Consider the following 20,647-nt stretch of genomic DNA (forward strand, 5'->3'; position numbering starts at 1 on the left):
CTTTCTGCTTTTTGCACTGAATTGATCTCTTTGGTCAAAAGGACGACTGTCAGGCTTAAATTGTCTTGTATATATATATATATATATATATATATATATATATATATATATATATATATATATATATATATATATATATATATATATATACATATACACATACACACACACACTCCCTAAGCTCATGTACGCCGCCCCAGCGTGGTCCTCCTCCCTGAACCTCACACAACGACAACAGCTGGAGAGGGTTCAGAGGAGGGTGTTCAGGGTCATCCTTGGGCCTGCCTACAGGTCTTACGAGGACGCCCTGACCTGCCTGAGTCTGCCGAGGCTGGCCACAAGACACCAGGAAGCCTTGGAAAAATTTGGGGAAGGACTGCTGCGTCATCCACGTCTCCGCCACCTGCTACCCCCCGACGTGCCTCCCCCTGCTCTCGCCACCCGACACCAGAATCGCGTGGCGCCCTTATATTAAGAGCAGCGCGCACTGATCGGTACCGATTAGCGCGGTGCCCACTATTGTGCGAGCCTTAAATAAATAAGTGCTTTCTAGGTTAAGTTAGATCCATAGTTAGGTTAAGCATTTTTAGTTAATTGTGTTAAAGTCTCCCCCCCCTTGTACATTTTCAGTGTAATTTTTTACATTGCCAAACTAATAAACCATATATTATTATTATTATTATTATTACACTCAGACTCACACACAATACGAGTGTATAGTGCCATTGACGTGTTTGATGTGAGCATTACTTCATATAAATTTTTTATGTATTACAGGTGCATTCCTTGTGTAGCCTGCTGGTGTGATGGCTGCCGGAGGGCAGGGCCAGTATGCCGAGGCTCAACCGAGGCAGGAGGTGAGTGTCAAAAGAGAGAGAGAGAGAGAGCACTGGGAATACTGAAAATAAGTAAATAACGTTTGTCTGAGTGTGACAAGACCAACTGAAATTATCTGTTGAACTTTTCACACTCTCAGACAAACATCCACACATAGGAAGTTGTTATCTCTCTCTCTCTCTCTCTCTCTCTCTCTCTCTCTCTCTCTCTCTCTCTCTCTCTCTCTCTCTCTCTCTCTCTCTCTCTCTGTATTATATAGTATGTATGAAGGAGGTATTAGAAGCACTAGGGATTGAGAGAGGGACGTATATGGGGGTGTGGAGTGGGAGAGGAGGCTAGGAGTCCTAAGGACTAGTGTAAAAGGTTTTTGGTTTAGTTATTTATTGTAGCGTTTAGTGTTACTGTTTGACTATAACACTACTCATTAGTAAGGCCTCAGAGCGGTAAAAGGCAAACACTGTCTCTTGATAACCAAGAATTTAAGAAATCACATTAGTACATGTAATACTTATACTTATAGTTTATATACACTTTCACGTATAAGTACTGAGCCGAAGAGTACTGAATCTCAGCACCGTGATTGTCTATTTGTCACTGTTCTTGTCACCATAATATAGTCACTTAAACACTATCACTTGCACTTAATACCTGCCTCAGATAAGACTCGGGTAATTGTCTTAGTGCGAATGTTCGTGTCAGAGTTCACACGCACACACACATTCGCTGCGCAGCGAAGTTAACATGCCATGCATGCGTTGGTCAGATCGGAGCTTTTCACCCAACAACGTAGGTGATATGTCTCACAGAAACATATTTCACACGTGAATTATTCTCTCCAGCTATCGCCTATTTGAACAGTTAATTAAACATTTACTAATATTTATGATTATCATATTTCTTATATTAGCTTTTCCTACCTAATTCTTCACCAATAAACTAGGAGTAAAAATCATACCCAGACACTTCTCCCAGCGGGCGTCAGAATAGATTTTCATTTAGGTTTCTCGAAGATTCTTGGCAACAGTCATGATGGTTTTCTACACTATGTGCTAACACTAGTCAATGTTACCTCTAGCCTGTGAGTAACAAAAAAAAAGTGTTGCTTTTGTTATAAGTATAGGCGGGGAAGGAGCTTTGTCAAGTCTGCAGACATGTAGACCTTACTTATAAAGATGATATTAAACATTTTTTTGTATGTAACAAAGTAAACAAATAAATAAATTTGAAATGGGTAAATGAAACACTTTTCTTCGCATGGGGGCAGGCCGGGGTTGTTTCTTTGAGGTCAGCTTGATGATAGAACGGAACCTTGACACCATAGTTTATGAACAGCAGTTGAACAGTTAGAGAGGAAGTTGCAGAGAGAAGGACAGAAGTCATAGAAGGATACTTTGAAAACTGGATGTAACTGCAAAACTCTGTCAAAAGTTTCATTAAAATTGGTGAGTTGCATTGTAGCCATGATGCACCACATCTTCTGAATCTCATAACTTGCACAAGTTGTAAAGAAGAAAAAAAAAAAAAAAGGTACTGCGGTGGTCTACTGCTGACAGTGGAACGTCATTGTTTATGCAGCCTTTTATCGTTCACTCAGAATTGGCCTGTCACTCACCTCTCATAGGTGCACTACTATACATTTCAGCGGTGGACAAAGTGTTTTTTGCAGATATCTCCTAAACGAAGTGTTGGATGAGTATGATATTTCAACACACTACCTTGAACATCCGTTCGTAATTTATGGTAGGTGCGTTTACACGATCGAACTATGTGCGACGGACAAAATCGTTACCATATCACAGGAGAAGCAGGATAACGTCATAAGCGGTGAAACGATGGAAGCGGATCTGGCAACAAGCAGTGGTACCAGATGAGGGTGTTTACCACCGTTTCGAATCTGCTCACAGGGCATAGACCGGGACAGTGTTCGAAGGTAATGTCCGAAGGTGATGTCCGTTGGTAACTCAGGCCCCGACTTCTTTGATTTCCCCAGTTTACGTAGCTCTCGCCTATATTGACTATGGATGGATTCTATTTTTTCTTCACTTCAGAAGCAGTAACAGATAATCCACTTCTATTCATTCCCGCCGTTATTTCATTGATGGTCGCGACACGTTTGTTCCTATCCTTGTACACATCAGCCTTGACATTCCATAAGCATGGATTTTGCCGGTATAGTTTTATTAGTAGCAGGGTCTCTTTTCTGTCCCAGTGGCAACTTTTCTCCTTGACTGAGGTACTGCTGGCCATGTTAACAGGACAATTGAGACCTAGTGAACTGACGGACTTTGAAAATCCTGTAACCAAGTGGCTTTGTTCATCGTGTACCTGGCAGCATCGTATACTTCCACACCAGACAGTGTGTGACGTTTCGATGCTGCGAACACGGACAGTGTCCGGTACACCACTTGGTGCTCGCTTCTGACGTCATCAGCGAGCCTTTTCGCTTTCCACTGCTAGTTGGTAACAATTATGTCCGTCGAACATGTTCGATCGTATGAACGCATCTTTAATACCACAGTGCTATATGTGTTATGTGAGGAGTTTACTGAGTGATATTACGCCTAATCCAGTGATCATATCAAAGGTGTTATACAGAATCGGACGAGTGTGGGGTACTCGTCTAACCCTTCCACCACCACCACTACCCTGAGGAACCCCCAGACCACTCCTTCTCTACCCCAGTATCGCATGACCCTCTTCCCCGATTCCCTCTTCACCCTCTATTCACACCAGGAGCCTTCCACCTTTGATTTTTTTTTCCCTATTGTAATTACATAGGTATAGGTATAATAGTTACATACGTCAGTATGTACATACATATCATACATTAATGATATTATTTAATACAATTGCTGGTATATGTGGACATGAAAACCAGAGTGGGTCAAACGACCGTGAAAGCAATAGCTAATTCCTCTGTTAATGACCGTATAGCTGGATAATAAGCAACGTATCTAACAAAAAAATAATATTATATATAAACTGGACCACTTTGTATGATCAATAGGTAGACAGTACGCAATAAGAGTATCAACTTTTCCTAACAGTAGAAGGTCCAGGTCACAGGAAATTCCAGCACATCATGTTCACATGGTTGACCATAACGACTGCAAACATGGTTCTTCTATATACTACACGTAAACGTGCTGTTGTACAGTAATTATCAACGTGAACTACTTCTTGCCTTTAATCAAATTGTACTGTACCGAGTAGCAGTACTAGAGTGGGATTATTACCCACTATTAGGGTATTTATTTAGTCCAAATCCTCATCTTCCCTTCATATGTGTAGCTAGGAATTCTTATATAGGGAGTCCCTGTAAGGGGAGAAGGGAGATGACGTGTGGCTGCGTGCGCAGTCCTCATGGCTGCCGCCTTATAAGGTGAGGGTGCGTGTGGTGGGCTGGTGGCGTCCCGACAGGTAAAAATGGCGGCCCGTCCCTCGCGGCGTCCTGCTGCACGCTTTGATTTGAGTGGACGCAGAACGCAAAACTTTGTTAAGTGGTCTTGGTAAACCATAATCCATTTGTAAGTTCTACACGACATAGACTGCATGTCAATAAGATCTACCTGCCCACGTGATGAAAATTCACTAGTCAGAATAGGTTTAACCACAACTCCCTTTGTCATTGGTCGCTTTCTCTTTTTCTGGCATTCCTGACACAACGATTTGAATAGTTCAACTGTATCCCGCTGAATATTGGCGTATTTCACTTGGAGTTCTCTAGTCATTCTATCTCGACCACCGTGCCCAGTTGCAACATGGGCCCTCTTAACTATGTCATAAGTGTCTTCAATGGAGACATAGTACACTGGTGTTTCATCTGGGGTTTGTCGTTTCTTAATAAGTTTCTCAATATCACCACACTGTAGCACTTCATATTTACTCAGAAGGTAGTATTGATGGCGACTCTTAGTGTTCTTCCTTTCACTAGTTGTACGAATGTCCTCAATAATTTGGAAATATTCTTCTTTCGGAATGAGATATTTGCGACACTTCTCATACCTAGAATATAATTCTTCACGAAATTTTAACTCTATGCTTTCAGACATCTTGTGAAGGAACTGGATTCAACTGGAATCAGCAAAGAGACTCGGAGCTGAGTGTTTAGTGTGTGCTCTCAGTGTGACTGAGCTGAACTGACTGATTAGTATTGGTGGGTGTATCACTGTCAATGACGTCATGGCTGTCAATGGACGTCAAACAGCTAGTTCACATCGTCAAACCACTAGTTCACATTTTGCCTAATTCAAAACAGCCATATAGTGTAACAAGCATGACAATAATTCAGTCGTTTCATGAAATGGCTATAATTTTCAGTCATTTCGTGAACTGACTGGCCTCCGCAGGCAATACATGTAATGACTAAGAAAATCAGTCATTTCACGAAATGACTGATTTCACAGTTTGACTGTAACATATATATATATATATATATATATATATATATATATATATATATATATATATATATATATATATATATATATATATATATATATATATATATATATATATATATATATATATATATATATATATATAAATAAATAAATAAAAATATATATATATATATATATATATATATATATATATATATATATATATATATATATATATATATATCCAAAACTCTTTCATCGAATGAATGATACAAAAAAACCGTCCATTTATAACTAATTCCGTGACTTTTCCTCAAATATCCGATATTGCAGTGATATTTGAAGGTGGTCAGTAGATTTACTCAGGCTCTTAGTTGGTGTTTTGTAAGGAATCACATCACGACAGAAGACCAATTTTGTCCCACGGTCCGAGTGTAGGTTAGGCTTCTGCACTCGGGGCAACGGTTTACCAGTGGGTGGGCTTTGAGATAGGAGGTACCCCAAAAAGTATCCCCTTTAGCCCATAAATTCCCGTGAAAAGGTATAAAATGGTATAAAATAAAAAGACCAATTTTGTCCCATTACCCAACAAGCCATCACAGTCAGCGAGGAGTTATGACTTGTTTGAGGGACAAGCACCCACCATTGAGCTAGTGGATGAGTGACTTGGGCTGTGAACGTAACCTTTACATTGCTCAGTGCTAGCTATCATATGTTGTGTTGTGTCGCATTACTACTTTGACATTGCTCCTTTCCAGCTGGTGTACTTCTTTGCAGGTAGACGAGCTTCTCAACCCGACGTCGCGCATCAGAACATTACTGGAGGACGGCAGAGTGTTCGGGGTAGAGGACGGTAGACATGCAAAGATAAGCATTGAGGGGTTTCGACTGTTCATCCATTCCCTCGAGAGTGATCTACAGATCTTACCTGTACACTCTGCTCGTTTGCCGGTAGGTCGCACACGTGACACTCTTGCCTACTGTTGCATGTTGTAAGATAAAAGTGTAGCAATGCTGATATATAACAAGTCAGGACTGTGCGTGTGTTTCATGAAAGGTATATGTCTGCAGATGAGCGACATTGTGCCACTGGCACCCCCTGCCGGGTGTTCTTGGACCTGCAGTGGCCGAACAATGGACATCGGGGTCGGGTCATTATTCATCTGTTCAGCAACTGTTCACTAAGCCAACAGTTTCTGTTGCTGTGTACAGGACAGCGGCGGGGCCTTTCTTATCTTAATTCCAAACTACTCGGGGTGCGGAACAAAGGAAGGGAGGGAGAAACGGTGTTGGGAGGAATTGTTATCAGTAACATGGAAAGAGAAACCGCTCAGTTGCCTCAGCTTAACAGAAGGAAGACCGGCAAACCGTACTATAAAGGAGAAGTGTCAGCAAGGACGACTAATGGGTCCTTGAATGCACAGTTTGCTATCTCCACCATCGATCGGTAAAGTCAAGCCACGAATGGAACTGTCTTTGGAAAGGTGGAACTTGGCCTCGAAGTTTTGGAAATTGCCGCTAGATGTCAGATCATTACTGACATAAGAGTGGTGGACTGTGGAGTAGTCATTCCAATAACAACATGCATTCATGAGTAATTTTGCTCATCATTTGCTCCTCTTTCGGCGTCTTATTATTTTCAGCCAAGGACCATTATCAATTAGTTAATTGGTAATATTTCAGAGCACCAGTAAAGTGAAAGCACCAGTCTTGTGACGACACGAACTGAACTCGAGGACGCCAGGTTGGTTTGACTCAGCACAGTAGTAATGTCCCACACAGTAACACCTTCGTTCTTCCTCGCCTTGACACAATACAAGAAAAGAAATAGCCAGCCCTGTGTGGAATACTTAATCATGAATGTTTGCACTTGTACTGACTCAAAAAAAAGTTACTTAGTTAGCTATAGGCTGTAAATTAGCTATCGAGTTTCCACAGTGTGAATTATCACTAATCTATTATATGACTGACAATTATCTAGACTTTTTACCCTCAGGTTCTACTCCAGAAGTTAGGTCAATAATAATAATAATAATAATAATAATAATAATGATAATAATATTAATAATAATGATGATGATGATGATGAAAAATAAATAAAAGTCTCAGTCCTAGGCTTAGATGACATTCATGTTAAATAACAAAGCTCTCTGCTCTTGTATAAGCTCCTCATATTTTTAGATTGATTAACCTATCTTCGAATGGGTCGAGTTCCTGAGAAACTTGAACGCGCTAAAATTATTCCTATCTTTATAGAAGCCAATAAAGGAGATGTAATAGATTACAAACTCATTTTTACCTCAAGTTGAATGACAAACATTTGAATGTGCTTTGACTAACTTACTTACAGAATTTTAAGAAAATAATAAAATAATTGCTTACTATCAATATAAAATTCGGACAAAACCTTTCACCACAAACAGCAATTACCTACGTACACAGCTAACAATTGATCATGTTCTGCAGGAACAGGGAAATAGGAAATTCTCACTTAGTGTTCTCTTAGATCTTTTAGAACTATTTGATACTCTAGATCACAAGCTACTTTGAAAAAAGTTGCATCAATATAGAATTGAAAACAATTTTCTGGGGTGGTTTGTGAGCTACTTACACAAAAGAAGGCAGTGCTCTGTAATAAACTATGTCATATCTGATGTGAATGTTATTAAAATTTAAGAGCGGAGTCTCTTAGATATCTACATTAGGTCCTTTTCTATTTTTGTTATATATTAATCATGTTCTGGAATCTTTAAAAGTAGTACTTAATCTTTCATTGTTTGCTGATGATAGTAATGCTACTATTTTAATCACAGATGTGGTGTAACGGTGTCACATAATAAAGAACGTTGTACTTATAATTCATTCTCTAATCATTATACGTATATGTATGCATATTTACACAGGTAATGTGTGTTAGCGCTTAATCTCTTCAGTGCTGGGACGCATTTTTATCTTGAGTTTTGTGTATGTTAGACAATTTTATTTAGATTAAGAAGGGTCTTTGGAGGTCAGAAGACTAGTAGACAGTCTTTGCTATTCTAAATCCCACATGAGTTTCTGAAGCTGTATAGAATCACCAAAAAAAAAAAAAAAAAAAAATAGTACACAGAATGAATATGAAAACGTGTCATGGTACAACAGAGGAGGTTAAACAAAGACGGGTGGGGCTGGTATGATCACGCCACTCTACGTCACACACGTCATGGGACTTTCCTTAACCTATTTATTGCCACTGATAAATGAAAAATAGCATCTACATCATAGTAGATAGTATTTAAGTGATTTGCATGTTTATTCTTTTTTTAATGTATTTTAACATGTAGGCCTAAGCTATAAGTAACTTTTACGTTGCCCAATTCATGTTATTAGAGGATTATGATCATAAATGTATTCACGTATAGTGAGTGTGTTAAACGATGCCATATTCCTGCTGTCACTTTCAGCATCTCTTGGGGCACCAGCAACCAAAGCGTCCCTCGAGGTGGCAGCCGCACATGTAATTACAGGCGCTAAATTGACGTGCAATTCACTCTTAGTCACTCAGATCTCTCTCTCTCTCTCTCTCTCTCTCTCTCTCTCTCTCTCTCTCTCTCTCTCTCTCTCTCTCTCTCTCTCTCTACTAAAATGCAAACGATTTTATCCCTTTCATTTCATCCATTCCTGTTCTTATCAATAAAGAAGAGTAAGGTTTTGTCACACGTATATAGATTTCTGCCACGGAACCCTTGAGTGGTCTTCACGGAACACTCTACTCTGAACAAGAGTTAGCTTCCCTTTGGCTTTCTTGTAGCAAATTATCATTAACTGTAAAAACACGATATTTTTGGCTTTATAGGTAACAAAATAATGAATGAGAACATCTTAATTGAATTCAGCAATAAAATTTTACAAGAATGAAATATCTCGGGAGTGATTACTGATCGCAGACTGTAACTCGGAGTGATCAGATGAGCTGCATAGTAAGACCGCAAGGTCTCCAGGGGTACTGAACAAAGTCGAGCCTTTGTTTCCTCTTGAACTGCTTGAAGCAGTATGTTATACACTGACGTATTCCTATTTCCAGTATTGCAATATTGTGTGGGGAATGGGGGCAGGGACAGGGGAGTAAGGGAGCTAATGGACGTGTATATGGCGTCATGCAAGATTCTGTATAATTTTGATTGTTTCGGATAATGTTTGGTTAATTGGGTGTATTCCTGCATCCTCGTGAACTGACTTTGAGGTTCTAAAATTGTCGAATTACACATCCATTAAAAGGTGTAATGCCTCATTTGGGATTATCTGTAATATATATATATATATATATATATATATATATATATATATATATATATATATATATATATATATATATATATATATATATATATATATATATATATATATATATATATATATATATATATATATATATATATATATATATATATATATATATATATATATATATATATATATATATATATATATATATATATATATATATATATATATATTTTTTTTTTTTTTTTTTTTTTTTTTACACAGATTTCTGACAGTGATCAGAAAGAACTAAGTAATCAAAATAAGTCGCCTTGAAATGACAACGAAAGAAATTATTAATGTGGAAGAGGCAAGGAAAGGAAGACGTAGGTAGCTGCTAATATGTACTGATGATTCCCTCTCGGCAAAACTTTAACATGCTGAAAACTGCATGAAAACAATAACAATAACAACAGAATAAAGGACTAATAATCTCTCTCTCTCTCTCTCTCTCTCTCTCTCTCTCTCTCTCTCTCTCTCTCTCTCTCTCTCTCTCTCTCTCTCAGAAGTCTGATGGACAGCACAACACCTCGATATTAGTTACGTTGACCCTTGAAGAGCCACGTTTTCTTTGGTGAGCGTCGAGTCCACCACGGAATAGAGAGAGAAAAATAGATAAAAGCGTTCCTCCTCCCGCTCCATACTGTCCTGTGAAGCAGCCCGGCACTGTCGCGCTGAGCCAGTTCAGTGCTTGAGCGAGACACACGCGGACTGACTATATATATTATATATATATATATATATATATATATATATATATATATATATATATATATATATATATATATATATATATATATTTGCGCGTGCACTGTTTGTTAGTGGACGGACAGCACATCTTAAGTGGTGACTGACGTGACAGCGCGTAACGTGACGCTTGTTTGCCTTCATCCAACCATGCATTCGTACTATTCGTGATTCCAAACACTGTGCTTTACCATCCACACCAATGAGTGATGTGGGAAACGCTGGTGACAGATGGATCTGGCGGGCGTCATCTCCCACCACAATGCCACATCTGCCTCCGCCAAGCACCTTGGAAGCTACTGTGGCGGCACAGCTCACTGTGAACACCAGCACCACCAGGCACAGCGTCAACCAGATACTGATGCCCTCCGTCCTTCCTGGTTCCTCCGCCGCTCATCCCAGCGCCATCCTGGCCGGGGCGGCTGGGAATGCAAGGGTCACCTCATCACAGTCTTGGCTGCTGGCTGGAATGGCCGTCACCGATACCATCATGCTGAAGGGCCTCGCCAGCCCACCCTTGCGACTCCTGACACTGTCTAGCCACGCAGCGCTTTCGGCAAGCACTGTATCCCAGCGGTACATTATAGACATGGAGGCTTATGATATCCAGCTTGGTACCAACAAACCGGTCATTGCAGGGCAGAGCCAAAGTGACGGCCTGCACCCATCCTCGCTTCTCGTTCTCAGCATCCTTGTCGCCTCCTTGCTCGTGTCGCTGGCGGCCAACTCAGTGATGGTGCTGGCAATCTTGAGGCGGTGTTATTTGCGCCAGTCTGTCTTTGTACTACATCTAAATCTCGCTGCTTCTGATCTTTTGGCCAGTCTGCTGTCAATTCCAATGGCCATTAATATTATTTTAGGTGGTGAGGGTGATGGTAGTAATGGCGGAGGGAATCCTTCCATGAACGCCTGTCTTCTGCTGAACGCCGCGATGGTGCTCATGAACTACGTGTCCGTCGGCAGCATCGTTGGAATTTGCACCGTACGATGGTGTCAATTCCACAGTTTCTCCAATACTCGCGCCCGAGAGAGGGTGGCAGTGCGATTGTTCATACTGCTGCTCTGGGCCACTGGTGCGGGCATCGTTGCCAGCCTAGTCATCCGGCAGGCAGTGGCCACAGTAACCACCTCAGACATGACGTGCACTGTTTTCCATCTCGCCGCCATACTGAACAACACCCTTCCCCTATCCGCGATCTTCATCAGCCTGGGTCTCGTCCTGGTAATGTTAGTAAACCATCTTACCATCAGGAGGCTCTCCAACACTGATGTCTGTCCTCACCCAGTACCTGAGACGCCCTCCATTACCTGCCGCTACCTGGCACGCCTCACTCACACCACGCATGCCGCTCACAGTCCCAACAACATCGTCATCTCGGAACAAAGTAGCGCGAATGGGTATCTTAAAGCATTTTCAGACGACTTTATACAAAAGTTCCCGCAGAGTCAGTGCTTTTCCTGAACGAAAATAAAAACACGTGCACGGAAGCCAAAACATCACCTCCATTTGCACAGAGCGAAAGCAATATAGCGGCTCCAAGCACCACCGCCGACTGTCCACGAAATAAAAGCCAGATGTCAAGAGATTTTTCCATTGATTTTCTCGACCAATCCCATAGCGTCTCTTTACCACGACCACCATCACCACCACTATTACCACTACCGCCACCACTACCACCACCTCTACCACCACCACCACCGCCCTTGCCGCTTTTACCTTCCAAGGCTGACGATCTGTACCAAGAGGAAGACAAGCTCCCTCGAGACGTGCGTCAAGCTAGTCTTGCGTCTACAGATAGCACCACTGAGACGGAGCTTGAAAATGAACATTTATACGAAATTATTAAGCCTTTCGATTTTCAAGAAATTATATCATCCATAGAAGGAAATTCCAGAAATCAGCAAGTCCCAAGGGTTATACTGCCCAATGTAGTGGAGGGCACGTATCACTCAGGTCCAAGCGTGAAGAGACTTCAGACCACCTTGGCTGACACGACCTCGGCACTGCAGGGCGCGTCTCACCGCCTCGTTAACAAGGCGGCTTGGAGGATACAGGATGCCTCTTCGTCACAGACGGGCTGCCAGTGGCGGGTAAATACAGAGCCTGCTGATCCGGTGCCGCCAAGAAGTTCAGTGGAGGGAGAAAATTTGCCAGACCTAATAAACAAAGTGTATCTTGCCGCCAAGGTCCACACGCCTTCTATTCAACCCAGCTCCTCCGTCAGAGAAGTACCATTGTCACCTCGAGGTTGGCTTCCCATCCTCTCAGCCACACAGCATAATGCTAGACTCGCCAGCCACACACAGCGGCTCAGCTACAGGAATTGCAATAGATTCCTGGCGTGGACGACTCTCCTAGCGCTGGCTACCTGGCAGATTTGTCCGCTCCCTCCAGCACGCCTCACACTCCACACCACCCACACCACAAGCTGAGCCGGCGGCGGCGAGCCGAGCGTATGGCCCTGGCCAGGAAGCGAGCTATGCTGAATCAGAGCTCCATTAATGATTCCGACGACGAAGAACCAAACACACCAAGAAATTCATCCCCAGTCGCACCTGTGAAGGGGAGATCCTGCCGCCACAAACTCTCCCCGCACACGTCACAAGGAAAACTGTCAGATTCCTTGTCAGGAAATAAAATGAACTCGGTGCATTTGAAGTGTGTTCGCACCAGCCACTGTCTGTCTGCCTTATTCATCATCATTTACTTGCCTTTCCTGCTCGTACACGTCTTCCTTTGTGTGGTGGGAGGACGTACGATGCTCCTCGTCACCGTCACATACATGTCTTGCCTCTTGGCCGTGCAGCCTTGTCTGTACGGCTTCCAGTCTCCCCTCCTCAGACACGCCATGCGTAAAGTAGGTAAACGACCCAAAACCTCCACCAAACCTCCATGACAGCCAGGCGTAGAAGACCGACACAAAGTGACACTCACAGCAGTGGAACAGACGTGGTCCACAGAACACTTTGAAAGGGAATAGAATAACAGAGGCTTGTAGCGCCAAGGAGGACAGTTGAAGGACAAGACCAGCAAGAATCTGCCTTGGAAGTCTTGGAAATCACTTATATTGTTTTGATAGGAGCAAAATAGCTACCTGTTGTATCGCGGGTCATGTAAATATATGTATACTCGTACTTGGCCTGTCACCACCCCTTCTTCACTCTCCCACGTTCCTAACACTCGTACAGCATACTCCAAGGAAATTTAAACGCTGTATTCTCTCTCTCTCTCTCTCTCTCTCTCTCTCTCTCTTTCTGTGTGTGTGTGTAATTCACTGTTTGATCTGCTGCAGTCTCTGACGAGACAGCCAGACGTTACCCTACGGAACGAGCTCAGAGCTCATTATTTCCGATCTTCGGATAGGTCTGAGACCAGGCACACGCCACACACCGGGACAACAAGGTCACAACTCCTCGATTTACATCCCGTACCTACTCACTGCTAGGTGAACAGGGGCTACACGTGAAAGGAGACACCCAAATATCTCCACCCGGCCGGGGAATCGAACCCCGGTCATCTGGCTTGAGAAGCCAGCGCTCTAACCACTGAGCTACCGGGCCGTGTGTGTGTGTGTGTGTGTGTGTGTGTGTGTGTGTGTGTGTGTGTGACTTTTCAGAGACCGTAGTGATGACAGGCTGGGCTCTCAAGATAGTTTACATTGTTTATGATGTCGGAATCAAGTTAATCTGTCACTAAGATCGTAAGCAACACTTAAAAACCTAGGCAACTTCAACTAATCTTATGAAATTATGGAAATGTGAGCCGAATTTCTTTCTGAGTATATTTTTAAGAGTCACTGGCTTCTTGGGCACACACTGAGGCACAAGGGTCACAGCAGCGGTGGGTCACACACTTACGTAATTTTGCTTTGTATAGTGCTTAGTAAATGAGAAAAAAATATAGATATTGAGAATCTTTTTTTAGATGAGGCTTACTTTTCGTAAGTAAGTCTCATCTAAAAAAAGATTCTTAATATCTATATTTTTTTCTCATTTGGTAAACACTATACAAAGCAAAATTACGTAAGTGTGTGACCCACCGCTGCTGTGACCCTTGTGCCTCAGTGTGTGCCCAAGAATGGGTAAACACATTCATCATATTCTTGCTAGTAACACAGACAAATGTTGGTCTGGAACATCCTGGTATGATGGTCAGCAGGAAAACACTTAGATTATAATCATTTACTCATTTGTTTTGAAAGAAAGTACTCGTAAGACTTTAGTAGTGAAATGAGTTGTGATTGTTTGAATTATTATAGACAAGTCATGTTATGGTCGTTGTTGTTACAGGTTGGTCTGGTCCACAGCATGAAAGCACTTGTATTGTGTTGCATGGCTTGTTTGTTTTGAAGGAATGTAACAAAGTTATGGTAAAAATGAAAGGTGAATACTTGCATCATTGGCTTGCTCACTGTTCGTATAGGTCTGTAACATGAAAGCTTGCATCTTACAGTTATTTATTTAAATGTTTTGAAGGATTGTAACACAATAAATATAATGCAATGAATGGTGTGTGGCGGATGGAGTTGAGTAACTTCAAGGCCATGTGAAAAGATACATGATTTATTTTCGTAGCAATGGTGAAAAATTCGTGAAAGAACAGGGAAGTCAATCACCATATCTTTTCTACATTGTATCTAATACTAAAGAAAACAAATTTTGCTTGCCAGAGTAAATTCCTGTTCATAAAAACTAAACAAAAAACATTTCTTCTTAGCAGCATTGCAAAAGTTCTTAATGCACAGGAGAGCAGATAAATGTCTTTTACGTACTCGCTTTTCTGGAACTAAAATAAACTAAGTTTGCGTGTCATCGACATGTCATGAAATCATCTTCCAGAGGACACGATGGAGCGAGCCAGTAATGAGGAAGTGACCTGGCTTGTCGATCGCTCAGGGAGGCAGGTGAGCCAGGCTGAGATCACCATGGCAACACAGACTCAACACAGCACACACACACACACACACACACACACACACACACACACACACACACACACACACACACACACTCTCTCTCTCTCTCTCTCTCTCTCTCTTGTTATCTTTTGTTGGTAGTGTGACTGACTTAGGCTCTTGGCTGCAGCAGGTCACTTGAGTTGTCTTGTGAAGTAATAGGAAAAAAAAAGTGTGGTGGGAGGCTATCTCTGGAGAAAGCGCATACCTATAATTATCAGTATGGACATAGGGGAGTCTGACGCTACAGCAGCAGCTCTCTCTCTCTCTCTCTCTCTCTCTCTCTCTCTCTCTCTCTCTCTCTCTCTCTCTCCGCTCGTTCAGTCTCATATAATTAAGTTTTTTTTTTTTATGTAAGAGGGAGAACTGCCAAGGACAAATATATATATATATATATATATATATATATATATATATATATATATATATATATATATATATATATATATATATATATATATATATATATATATATATATATACACACATTAGAAAAAAGGCCCACTGGAATTGCAGTCTCCAAAAAAGATCGAAAGAATTAGTTAAGAGCCTGGAACAAATGTCTTGACACTTCTCTCTTAATTAAAAGAAGTTAAGTCGTTGTAATTTCAGTATCCTTCTAGTTTTCCATCTCGAATGTTAAAAAAAAAAAAAAAAAATCGTCATATTTGTAAGATAACCTTGACTTGATTGTTGGTTCAGTCAGACACTGAACGGCCTCGAAGCAAAGGACCGAAGCCGTGGAACTCATCGAGCCAGCCAGCCACCGAAAGGCTGCCGCTTGTGCTGAGTGGTGCTGATACTTTTTTGATAGAGTGCTTTCTAGAATTTGTCTTCAGGATGAACCAGGGTCGCCGAAGGCCTGTGTGAAGTTAGTGTCCATCCCTACAGCGTGTAAAGTTGGTGAGTAGTGAGTGTGTGGTCAGGTGTTGCTGGTGTGAGGGCAAAACATCTGTTGTGTCGCTGCTCCTGACGCCGTCTGCCCGCTAGGAAGTTCTCGTTCCGTCATTTTTATTTGATCTATTTCATGTCATTATAAGATTTTACAATATCTGAAAATGTGAAATGTGTTGGAAATAAGAAGATGTAAAGCTTAGGGATATGGGAAATATATTACCGGATGTGGCGGCGGCGGTAGCAACGGCGGGCTGCTAATGTGGCGCACGCCCAGTACCACCAGCGTCCCAGTTATCACAGCACCGGTATATTGCAGATACTTCCAGAATCCTTTGCCTGGAAAGTGCAGGCCGGATACTGATTTCTGTAAATAGAATGGTACGCGAATCTTTACTTTCTTCCATCTCTGTTTTCCCTTTGAGTCATAACAAGCGGGCAGTAGTCACCTGCCGAAACGGTAATTACTCTTTGTGAGATGCAAAGCGCTGGTTCAGGGGATAGGGGATGCTGTGAACTTGTCATGAAACACTGAACATTTTCCTTTGTGTCTCACAACACAAGAGAGTAGTCACAGCTGGGGGCAGTCACAATCTACTTTCTTATGGCAATTCTCTTCTTTTTTTTTTTTTTTTTTTACTACTTATTGTTTAATTTAATCAATGATTTTTCTGGAGACACAAGTGTGAACTGATTGCTGTTCAACATCATATCCGTTGCAAATGGAAAGTTTTCAAGTCGTGACTCCTTTCAACTTGTGCCTGCCTCTCATCACCAACAGCCTTGGGGGACCTGTGGGAAATCGGCGTTTTTGGTAAGGGAGCATTACATCGAGGTTATGATGTTGATTTAGTTAGTGGCCCTTGTAAGGGATTCCAGGGGGCCATAGTTTCCACCCACGGCTAGGTAGTTATAATGCTGGGTTTAGTAAGTAAGTAACCCTTGACAGTTGGCAGCGCTGCTCACCAATAACACAGTAACGCTTGTGGCAGCCGCCGCCGCCGCCGCCATGAAAGGTATAATTTAATTTTTTTTTCATATTTTCGATGTGATTTTGTTGATTTACGACCTTTTGCAGCGCTCATGTCTCAATTTAATGTTCCCCCTCACCAAGTCGGTTTTCCCACAGGTCCCCCAAGGGCACTGGGGATGAGAGGTACAGGCATAAGTTGAAAAGAGTCATAACTTGAAAACTGTCCATTTGCGACGAAAATGATTAAGAGCATCAATCAGTTCACTACATGTCTCACCAGAAAGAACATGAATCACACGCAGAAAACTGTTGGTTGGGTGAAACTATAAATAGGCCCCTCTTTTAATCTCATTTTTGTTGCCCTCGGCCTGTTCCCCTATACTTAAAAAAAAAAAAAAAAAAACCATATACATATCAAAAGAAAAGAGTAAATGGTAGGGTATTTATTAATCACTCGGCTCTATATCCTTTTAATCGGCTTTTAACCTTCATGTTATTGAGGACTTGATGGGAAGGCTAGTTTTTTGGGGCAGGGAAGGCTAAAATAGGATTAAATACACCTTTCAGCGCCAGAAATAGGTAGCGGCCTGCTGGTAGTGGTGTGAAGGTCGCTGTTTATGCTCTTGCTGCTGCAGTATTGCCAACAACACAAAAGCTGTAGCTGATCTCACTCCAGCAGAAGAAATAGCACTTTTCCTAGCATGAGTCAGCATTATGTGTTCCTGCGCAGATAAGGGTGACGGAAAGATGTATCTTTGAGATGTCTCCTTGTATAGTTGTCTAACTCAGATGCTTATGTTAGTCTGCAAGAGGCAACACACACTCACAGAGAGAGAGAGAGAGAGAGAGAGAGAGAGAGAGAGAGAGAGAGAGAGAGAGTGTGCGTGTGCGTGAGTGAGTGAGTGAGAGTGAGTTTAACCCCTTCGCGCCGGATGTTAAAAAAGCCCGCCTGTATGATATACGGGTGGTAGTGCCGCGCGCCCGAGCGCGGGAAACTCTTGCAAACTTGTCATACTTGTCGTCTTTGTGTATTATGCTGCTATTTTTTAGTTACTATATCGCCTTCGAAGAGGAAAGTGGATGCTTCTCTCTTCGGAGAGAGAGAGAGAGAGAGAGAGAGAGAGAGAGAGAGAGAGAGAGAGAGAGAGAGAGAGAGAGAGAGAATTTGCTAATATTTTAATCACAAGCGAGACGCATGTAGCTTATCTTTCGAGAGGAAGAGGGGAGGGAGGGAGGGAGAGGAAACGAGGGAGAGAGAGAGAGAGAGAGAGAGAGAGAGAGAGAGAGAGAGAGAGAGAGAGAGAGAGAGAGAGAGAGAGAGAGAGAGAGAGAGAGAGAGAGAGAGAGAGAGAGAGAGAGAGAGAGAAAATTTGTTATTTTGTTTTTGTGTGTGTGTGTGTGTGTGTGTGTGTGTGTGTGTGTGTGTGTGTGTGTGTGTGTGTGTGTGTGTGTGTGTTTTCACGAATGTTACAAGGCAGGACGCATGTAACTTATCTTTCGAGAGAGAGAGAGAGAGAGAGAGAGAGAGAGAGAGAGAGAGAGAGAGAGAGAGAGAGAGAGATGGGAACAGTCTATGGCTCTATGCCATTGGGTAATTTTAGACACAAGGCGGGACGCATGTAGCTTATCTTTTGTGATTGGTGGAGACAAGGATGGTGGGAGGAGCACTAGGATTTCAAGGACAGCATACGGCGTGTGTAGTTGGTATCCAACACATTGTACGGGACAATTGAACTGAAGAAAGCTCAGAAAAGAAATATGACGCCTACGTAGGCGTCACCGTATATGCTACTGGGGCTTCATGACGCCTACATAGGCGTCACCGTATTGAAGGGGTTAATGCTGGACTCACACATACACGATCGTGGTGCCCCGACAGGCACGATGGCTGAAATTTGGCATCGGGGGACTATCGGGGCATCAATCGTGCGCGATCGGGGTGTTGCGGGGGTCATCGGGCAACATACGGCGCATGCGGGCGTTGCGGGGGATGTCCTGGCATCGGGGCAAAAATTTTTAACCTGTTCAAAATTGTCGGCCGACTGGCCGACAAATGTCAAACAGCGTAGCTATTGGGGAATATCGGGGCGAATAGTACGGGGCTATCGTTGCACCATCGCCCCCTTGCAGGCCGCGAGGGGCGGCAGGGGCGGCGGGAATTGTGATGACATATGTTGAGGGCAGCACCGGCGCTCCCGCCACACGTCACAGGCGACACGTTCACGCCAGTTGGCTCTCTCACCCCGCTCTACTACCATGTCACAGGCCAAAAAAAATGGCAAGAGAAGGAGGAAGCAGCCTTCAAGCCCCACACCTGACCCTTCCAACCCTGAAGAGGAAGTGCCCACACTGCACCTGGAGGAGTGTGAGGTGGTAACCCAGGACAGCTGTGATGAAAGTAGTGCCAGTGCAGTAGAGGACAGTGACGTGGATAGTTTGGTGCCGACCCAGGAATCCCAGCCCCTGCCTTTACCTCCCCGGAAGAGGAAAGAAAATACATACTGTAGGGATTTGTAGGAGTCCCCTGTGGCAAGGTAACGCAGGGTGATGGCAACTCGTGTGCTAGGGTCGATGGGTTTCCGCCATCTACTAGTCTTCCTCTCGATGATTGGGGTCACGGCCTCGACGATGCGGGCAAAGAGCTCCCTGTCCATCCTGGTGTACAGGTCTGGGTTTTCCTTATATAATTCGTCCATGAGGGTGTCGTAGTGTCCATACCTCAGTCTTTTCTGGAGGTAGGGCCACACCCAGGCCCTTCTCTTCCGTTTTGGTTTGGGCTCTGGTAGTACAAACTGGTCGACGACAAGAGCCCTCAATAAGTGGTATCTCATACCACATATCCCCAGCATAATTAGTTCCTTCGTGGAACTGTCCATGCTTGTGGTGGTGTTGAGTCACTGGTGATGTGGCACTGTTGAGGGCTGGTGCTGGAGTGTTTACCTTTTTTTTTTTTTTTTTTTTTTAAAGGGGGGTGAAGAAAAGACATATAGCTAAAGAGAAAGTGGTGGGAAGAGAAGGGGTGAAATAAAGAGTGAGAAAGACAGTTTGTGGGCTTACCACATTGCTCTTTTTTAACGTTTATTTCATACAATTTTTATTGTGTTTTGTAATATATGTAATTGTAATGCAACCTCACATCACTTCTATACATAATTGATTCTGCTGAAGTCACAACTGTCCTGCCAGAACCACAACTTTCCCTAGAACGCAGACTCTTGGGATTATATCCTGCTACAATATGTCTTATTGTATTGAGAGAGAGAGAGAGAGAGAGAGAGAGAGAGAGAGAGAGAGAGAGAGAGAGAGAGAGAGAGAGAGAGAGAGAGAGAGAGAGAGAGAGAGAGAGAGAGAGAGAGAGAGAGTGTGTGTGTGTGTGTGTGTGTACGTGGGTACTCCCCCTGGTACAGAAACGACCGCCAGGGGAGACAAGGAGGTGGTGTTGCTCTGTGCCTCAAGGAAGGAGTGCAAGCCCAGAGACTGGAAATAGAGTTACCGCCCACGATAGAGGCAATGTTTCTCAGGGTAGCACTGGCTGATGGCACCGCCCTCCTTCTCTG

At 42.9% G+C, this 20,647-nt stretch overlaps 1 protein-coding gene and 1 non-coding gene across 5 annotated transcripts in view; one reads left to right on the forward strand and one right to left on the reverse strand.

Annotated features, from left to right (window-relative positions):
* Positions 1-8,074, forward strand: part of LOC123500306 — a 10,911-nt gene extending 2,837 nt beyond the window's left edge. Inside the window, exons 1-4 of one of the 4 annotated variants that reach the window (XM_045248995.1) lie at positions 467-494; positions 778-857; positions 5,997-6,170; positions 6,291-8,074. In XM_045248995.1, coding sequence (XP_045104930.1) covers positions 807-857; positions 5,997-6,170; positions 6,291-6,404 — 339 coding nt within the window. In that variant the 5' untranslated portion in view covers positions 467-494; positions 778-806 and the 3' untranslated portion in view covers positions 6,405-8,074. Of the gene's footprint in view, positions 1-466; positions 522-777; positions 858-5,977; positions 6,171-6,290 lie in introns of those variants that run through there. The other 3 variants (XM_045248994.1, XM_045248996.1, XM_045248993.1) reach the window with 3 other exon arrangements.
* A 5,681-nt stretch (positions 8,075-13,755) lies between these two features.
* On the reverse strand, positions 13,756-13,829 carry Trnae-cuc. The gene has a single exon. It is a non-coding gene; the product is annotated as a tRNA-Glu (tRNA).
* Between the last annotated feature and the right edge of the window lie 6,818 nt (positions 13,830-20,647).

This window comes from Portunus trituberculatus, unplaced genomic scaffold (assembly GCF_017591435.1).
Source record: "Portunus trituberculatus isolate SZX2019 unplaced genomic scaffold, ASM1759143v1 PGA_scaffold_202__28_contigs__length_962959, whole genome shotgun sequence".
NCBI classification, from domain to species: domain Eukaryota; kingdom Metazoa; phylum Arthropoda; class Malacostraca; order Decapoda; family Portunidae; genus Portunus; species Portunus trituberculatus.